Raw genomic sequence first — 7,670 nt, 5'->3', positions numbered from 1 at the left:
AGAGCTGAATAAAGCATACCTGCTTTACAGCCTATGTCGATTGTAAAGTTTGATTCCATGCATCAGTGGTAACTGGGAACAGTTTCGGAGAGGATGCAAGCTATAGTATCAGGTAAAAGTCAAGCCTTGGATCAAGGGGATTCTGCGGTAAGTATCTCTTCACATTGCCCTTAGCAAGAGTCCACACTGCATTAATAACCTGTGCAAACCTTAACTTAGTTGTGTAAGTGTAATAAATTAAGTTTTTTAGTACTGCGATAAATGTATGTTCATGCTTAGAACTTCTAGCCAGCTCTTACAGTGCTTGCTTTTCTGTATCACCTCACTTTGCTTCTGTCTGTTCTTTCTTCCTTTTCAGCATTGGAATCCCTTAATTCTGTCCTTCCTACAGTTTTGGTTGGTTGTTGGATTTTTTTTTTTAAAGATAGAAGTTCCTTTCTCAGCTTAAGTTTTACTGGAATTTATCTCTTGCTCTGTGCACGTTGGTTCTTCTGTTTATTTTAACTATGCATGGATTTACTTTTATGTAAGAAAAGGTATGAAGCGGAAAAGAAGGGACTTTCTCAATTTACCTTTGTAATTCATAGCGTAAAAAGGCGGAAAGAAAATGTGGCAAGAAAGTCCTGGGATAAAAAGAAAATTTATAATGATTTAATCTGTCTGTATTTTGTTTTAGATTGTGATTTGGAGTTGTGGAGAATTCACAGTCTTTCCACAATGGGAGAAAGGACAGATTGTACAAAGTCGCATAGTTCGCTGGCTGAATACAGCCCCGTCAGTAAGTCAGACAGGACAGATGCAAGTGACAGCTGTGGAATGCAGGATGGAAATCAAACTACAATGCAACTGAAGAAAGAAATATCTTTGGTAAATGGGATAAGCCTTATAGTAGGGAACATGATTGGTTCAGGTATTTTCGTCTCTCCCAAAGGAGTTCTCCTCTACAGCAAATCTTACGGATTGTCTCTAATAATTTGGGCGATCGGAGGGATATTTTCAGTCTTTGGAGCTCTCTGCTATGCTGAACTTGGAACCACTATTACAAAATCAGGAGCCAGCTACGCATATATCTTGGAGTCTTTTGGGAGCTTCATTGCTTTTATTCGTTTGTGGACCTCACTCCTAATTGTCGAGCCAACAAGTCAGGCGATTATTGCCATCACCTTTGCTAACTACATAGTTCAACCTTTCTTCCCTTCTTGTGATCCTCCGTATTTGGCTTGCCGTCTCATAGCAGCTGCTTGTGAATGTAAGTATTCCTTGAAATGTGCCATGGTAATTTTTTAATCCAGGGTTACGTTTTATTAAAACAAACCCTACCAAGTCCCAGAGTTGTCGCGTACTGAATCTGCAGTGAGAGGTGAAGAGAATTTCCAGCACATGAATAACTTGGGGTATTCAGTCAATGAATTACCGTTTTCTCATTCAGACACACAATAAGGTATTTAACTTTTCCAGGTTTACTTACATAGAAAAAATGGTGGAAGAAGTTTGTTTTCCTTCAGAGAATTATATTAAATCAAACCTCAAGATGGTCCTGGTGTGGTCTAAGAGGTGCAGAATAGCTCTTATGCTCCAAATTCTGGTATAATTTATTTTACGATGTAGACATGCTTAAGGAATTACTCTGGTAAGGTTTCTAAAGATCGTTCATTCAAGATTATTCTTCATGTTCGTGATTAACTGTAGCATCAGTACAAAGGTACCTGTTTTAAAGCTGTTTTGAAAAGCAGAAGTTTTGTCTGCAGACAAACCATCGAAACGGTGGTAATGAGCCACCCAGCTCCATTAGTCAATATAGAGGAACAACCGTCCACCTGCTTCAAGTTGGGACTGTTCTGCTGCACCCAGGGAATGAAACTGTATGGTTGTACTGTGCCCATCTTACTTAATTTTAGGTATTTCCTACTAAAAGTGTCCATAGATACATTTTACATTTCCAGTAAACAGAGAAAAATATATTTCAGAGTGTCAGGATGGCCACCCTTTGTCGTGTACTGATCGGTCGCCGTGTGCTGGGGAGCCTCCATCCCTATTGACCGGAAGCTTTTATCATAAAGCTCATGCAGAACTTGGGATTTTTACTGCCCACACAACACTACAGGGAGGAGATGAGCTGCTCCTGACTGTTTCCTTTTTGGGGCAACAGGGAGTCTGCTGAAATAGCTCTAATGGTCCTTATTACAGTTGTCTGTGTAGGACTAGAAGAGCAGGAAGACAGCAGTAGTGTGTGCTTCAAATATTTGATGTCTCTTAACTAGTTGTGAATATTGTAGTTTCTTCCCCTTCCATTTTTGTTTGTTAGTTTGTTTCTGCTGGGAAAGCACTAATATGCTGCTCTGGATCCAGGTAGTCAGAGGAATAACCACAAACTTCTTCCAACAAATCTGTCAGCATACTCGGTTCTGTTCTCTCTGTCTCCCTCCTCCCTTCCAAATGTGTTGTCTACATTGTGTTGTGGCAACTTCAGGGAAGCAATGAAAGGCCTCTAATGTCATGTTGACATTCCTTAAACAGATACCATCCCAAGGTATCCTGGCACAGACACAGAGTGTGGGGGAATCTGCTCTTCCATTTAAGGTATCTCTCAGCTGAGGGGAGCCAGCCCTTATAAAAAGCAGTTTATCAAAAAGCAAGAAACTAAGACAAAATTATTAAATTAAAATTATTATATAGTAGATGTAGAAATACAATGTGATGTCCTCTACCCTTGCTGCTAAGAGAGGCGATGTAGCAGCTTTTTCTTCAGTGGAGGCATGACAAGAAGATCACTCTCTTAGTAGGTGGAACAACTTTAACGGTCTATTTTATGGATTAAATGCTTGTTCTGCCCTGCTCTAGATGTCTGTGTTGAGCCTCTCACCCCTCTCTACAGCTTCGTTTAGCTGTTCCTGTTCAAGCCTGCGCTTTGTCCTGGCAGGGCTGATAATGCGTGTCAAATCCTCAGCTCTGGATATGATGAATACTTCGTTAATGAAGTTGCTGGGAGTGAAAGTCTGAACGTGGTTAGATACAGACCGTATGTAACAATGGCTAGGTTCATTGTAGGGTTTCTTTTTGTTCCCTTTTTTTAAGCTCTAGTAATAACGATACTAGATCTAGCACGAGATCAGTCTTAGTGTTCCACAGCATTACTTTGTTGATCATTTTGGCAATGGGGTGGCATCTGGTGCTACAGAGCTAAACTTGACAGTTCTCTGAAGCTTTAAGTAGCCAAATGATAATTCAGTTGAAGAAAAAATTAGAGAATAATTTTAGTAAAAGAAAGAGAGGGGGAATGTGGCTTCTTGATTATCTTTCTTTTTTTTTTAAGATACCAGAGACAGAGTAGCATCTCATCTGAAGTAGACACCAAGCCCTAACCCATGAAGAGGAGTTAATAATAATTCCTCCCAGTGAAAATTGCTTCAAAAAAAAAAAATTAAAGGCTGAAATAAACCCTGTGAGCATGTACTCCATAGCTAATAGTGATCACTAATACTGAAGAGCAGAGGCCAGGCAGAGTTGTTTTTCTCCTGCGGGCTCTTGGGGAGCTGCAGCAGTCCTGACTTTTGAAATTTGATACGACTGTTTTTTCCTGTCATCTTGCCAAGCTCAGTGGAATCTCGTTCAGCTATTCCACTTGGCCAGACTGACGAGTATACTAGTGCCGTGCTTTTAAGGTCATTACCTTTCTTTTGTTATCGTTTGAAAACTATTACTTTTTCATTTGGTAACTGTGCTAAGTACATTTTTATCTTAGCAGTATCACATTATTCTTGGATTATGGGAAAGGAAAAAAATTATCACATCTTTTAATTTAATTCTGATTTCCTACTAGCTTACTCCTTAAACAATCAAGTTTAGTTTTTATTCATATGCATATTTAATACATAGTATAAGAAAATTCTTTGGAAATCAAAAGTACAGTAGCATATAACCACTTTTTTACTAGCTGTAGAAAAAAAATGAGATTTTGGGGGAAATATTTAAACTTACAGGCCGGAATCAGTAATGTAATGATAATCTGGACAAGAAAAATACACACTGAGTTAGTCTTTTGTACAATGAAGAATGCTGAAGGTACTGAATCCTATTCAATATTCAGCGTTTGAGTTCAGGCAGAGGTGGTTTGACTCTCTACTTGAGGAAAGGGTAATAAATGCATAAACTGTTGAGAGCCATGAGAACAGTATATTTACAAATAGCTTTAAAGTGTTTGTTGGGGAAGTTGATGATATGAGTAAGTTCAGTCAGCCGCTGTTACTAACCCATTTGTGAAATCTGAAAGTCTCATTTCAAGTTTCATTACAATCTTGTGAAATAGATCTGATGCTAATTTATTTTGAGATAGCGGGAGAAATACACTCCCAACACTCACTGCATCCTACCAGTTCTTAAAAATCCAGACTGATGCCGCATTAGCTGTAAAGCGTATGTTATTTGCTCAATGTAAGCTCACTCCGTAATACAGCGAAACACAATTGGAAAAGAGAACTGAACCTCCTGTGACTCTACTCAGTCTTGCGAATGCTCCATGGACATTGAACTCATCTTTGCCTAACAAGGAAGGATAAAAAACCACCTTTTTGAACACTATTTTAATATGTTGCCAACCGGAATTTCTAATCTTTCATTGATCAGAACAACGTTGATACGTTGAAATGAATTATTTCGTGTTGTGGTTTCTTTAGTTTCAGGTAGCTGCAGAATGCAGCTGATGAGGGGTGAGGATAGGAAAAGGGACTTGTAATCAGAGAAGGGGAAGGTCTTTCCTCTCATCTTTTGAAAGAGTATGTTTAGAACATCTGTTTCCTACTGTTTTGCGTAAACCAGTGTGTTTTCAACACTAGTGTATTTTGCTTAGTTTAACCACAGTATTAGTGTAACTTGTAAGTGCATATTTAGATTAATTCTTTCTCCAAAGATTTTGAATTATAAAGTGAATATTGTTCAAATGTTCTTTTAATTTTTCTTTTTTTTCCCCTCCCAGGTCTTCTAACATTTATAAATTGTGCCTACGTTAAATGGGGAACACGGGTGCAGGATATATTTACCTACGCTAAAGTTCTTGCTCTTATTGTCATCATCACAGCTGGACTTGTTAAAATATGCCAGGGTAAGCTTACAAAATCAAAGCAAAGGTTTGCATTTATCGGTTAAACTCTGTAGCTGGTCTAAAGATGGTAAAATGCCTCTGTGTGGGTTATCAAGTGCCTCATGCAGTGCAGCCGCTTTGAAAAGGCCCAGCATGCCAGCGGTGGGCACTGCCGTGGTACTGTGTCGTGAGAAGCTGTCCTATCTCAGTTGACTTCGGACAGGGTTACAGAAAGTAACTGATTGCTCAGCAGTGTTGTGCAATTTACAGCCCGCAGTATGGAATAATAAAGGAACTGAAAATGGCAAAATACAGACCCAGCAAAATACGATGGGAGTGGAGAAAGCTGTAAACTTCTTTAAGGAACATACTACTTTACAGTGAGATAACTGGGTATTTTAATTACAAAATAAATTCTGTAAAAAAGCAAAAATAAATTTGTCAAAATGTGTAAGTAGATTTGTATAACAGCAGCTCTGTTTCTGCTCAGATCTTGAGTTCTGTTATCGCTGTTGAGAATTAGAAAGTTGCCAGCGTTTAAAAATATTTTTTTTAATTTGTGTGTGTGTTGGCCATTGTGCCTTCAAGTTAAAGGAATTCTGAACTTTGTTTTGTTCTTAGCCCTTCCTTTGGAGAGAATTTATTGGTATTTTTTAGCTTAAAAAAATTCCCCCACTGTCAAAGCTGCCATAAAGCGTTCCCCTGGCAAGCTGGCAATTCTTTGCTCTAAACACTTACTGTTGGAAGTCCAGGAGCAAAGTAATTACTGTGGATGGACAAGAATATGCATATGGGAGCACCATGCTGGGGTGTTTGATCTGTAGCACATCCGCCCAGCCCTTGTTGTGTGGGTACTGAGCTTGTCCTCTTCCAACTCCCTCGGCGTTGCCTCCCTTTGGTGTTTCTAACTCAGCAGTTACACCATGGATGTCTGATTAGGATAAGACATAGGGAAGAGAAATAAGTGAAGATATTTTGGAGGCCTCAAATATTTGCCTGGACAGTTTTGATGAGGTCCAAACATTTCAGGATGCATAGTACTGGGCACCTTTTGTAGTTACATTAGTAACTCGCTTTCTGTACTTGGTGATTTGTGTGTGTGTCTGTATGTAAAATACTCTGAATATATAAAACTGCCATTGATAAGCATGTCTTGACTTGCTTAAAGTCAGGTGATGGCACAAGTTCTCACAAATACTGGTGCAAAAACTGATGCTTCTCCTAGCTTGGGAAAATTTTATCTCAAGTAACAGAATTTCATGTTCTGTTAATTGTTCTCGGGTTTCTATATTTAATAGCTCAAACTTAAACATCCACTTAGGTGGTTTGAGGTTTTTGTCATAGTTACCTAAAATCAGTGTAATCATCGTTCTCTGCATAGGCTAAATGATTGAAAATTGAGAAAGATAGAGTCGATTATTTTATAAATATATGTTATGAAAGAGCCCTTAGCCTGAGAACTGTTATTGGCAGTTGTTTGTAGTATAGTTGGAACTTAACGTTCTGAACTTTTTGTGCCATTGTGGACAAAGGTATTTAATTATAGAACAGTATCATCCACAGATGATAATTTCTAGTAGTTCAAATGCCGTGCTTATTCTCGTGGCTGAAGCATAGCGCGGAACTGGAAAAGTGGTTAATAAGCAGCTTTGAAGGAATTAGGGTTTCTGAGCTTTTTTTCTATGTGTGTGCCAAAGTGAAAAAAATTCCTGACTGTATTTTATTACCCTGTACTTCATTGCATCTCTTCCCCACACAGGACATACATTGCACTTTGAGAACTCTTTTGGGGGATCCTCTTTAGATATTGGAAACATTTCCCTCGCGCTCTATTCTGCCTTGTTCTCTTACTCTGGTTGGGATACGCTCAACTATGTAACAGAAGAGATCAGAAACCCAGAAAGGTAAATGGTTCGAGCTTTCTAAACCTGGAGAGGTCCCAAGTTGCTTGTTTTGCGGTTGTCTTTCACTAACGAGTTCTGAGCTTATGCAAAAAGGGGCAGAACTGCTCTTTATGTGGATGGTATGGCTGAGAACAGCCACTAGCAAAGATTTACTAGTTTTAAACTCCATTAAAAATGGAAAAAGAAAAAAGGTAAATATAAGTAAGTCTAGGTGATTGCAGGATGCTGTTACTTAGTGCTTGATAAGCTTTCAGTTCAAGATGCTGCTACTGTTTATTACGGTATGTGCTAATATTGCAGTGAAACAGTTACTTAAGTGTCGTCTGTGCTGGTTTTATCTGTGCGGTAATTCTGATTTGATATTTAAGCATGTCTCCATGAATTCATGCTCTAGAAGTGTGACTTGTTCACTTGTGACTCTGTAAGCAGATGCCTTTCTGTTAAAAATAGAATCCCATTGGATCATTTTTACTATTATAAGCAACAGCTCAGATTGCTACAACTGAAAGATAAAGAATGGAAGAGATTTTTTTTTTGACGTTTCCAGTTTGTCTTGTTACCCCTGAGTTCTGTGCTGTGCATTTATTTAACCAGGGAAGTTATCTGTTAAAATACTTATCTGCTACTTTATAATTTTAACTCTAAAAATAGCTGGATTTAGCCAGACTGAGTTTCAGATTGTCAGTGTT

General features: G+C 38.6%; 1 protein-coding gene across 1 annotated transcript; it reads left to right on the top strand.

Moving 5' to 3' along the window:
* The first annotated feature begins 675 nt into the window (after positions 1-675).
* On the top strand, positions 676-6,985 carry LOC104495788 (Y+L amino acid transporter 2-like). Its single transcript, XM_010138804.1, has 3 exons — positions 676-1,249; positions 4,973-5,098; positions 6,837-6,985. Exons 1-3 carry the CDS (start codon positions 718-720, stop codon positions 6,983-6,985), a joined length of 807 nt encoding a protein of 268 aa, XP_010137106.1. The 5' UTR covers positions 676-717.
* The last annotated feature ends 685 nt before the right edge of the window (positions 6,986-7,670 follow it).

The sequence above is a fragment of the Buceros rhinoceros genome, unplaced genomic scaffold, assembly GCF_000710305.1.
Source record: "Buceros rhinoceros silvestris isolate BGI_N320 unplaced genomic scaffold, ASM71030v1 scaffold6736, whole genome shotgun sequence".
Taxonomy (NCBI): Eukaryota; Metazoa; Chordata; class Aves; order Bucerotiformes; family Bucerotidae; genus Buceros; species Buceros rhinoceros.
This window is presented reverse-complemented; position numbering and strand designations above follow the sequence as displayed.

What these genes read in the sequence shown, in the direction of transcription:
- LOC104495788 (XM_010138804.1), top strand. Translation starts at nt 718, where the DNA reads ATGGGAGAAAGGACAGATTGTACAAAGTCGCATAGTTCGCTGGCTGAA. An exon ending in CATAGCAGCTGCTTGTGAAT is followed by an intron (nt 1,250 to 4,972) that starts GTAAGTATTCCT and finishes TTCCCCTCCCAG; the next exon opens with GTCTTCTAACATTTATAAAT. An exon ending in ACTTGTTAAAATATGCCAGG is followed by an intron (nt 5,099 to 6,836) that starts GTAAGCTTACAA and finishes TTCCCCACACAG; the next exon opens with GACATACATTGCACTTTGAG.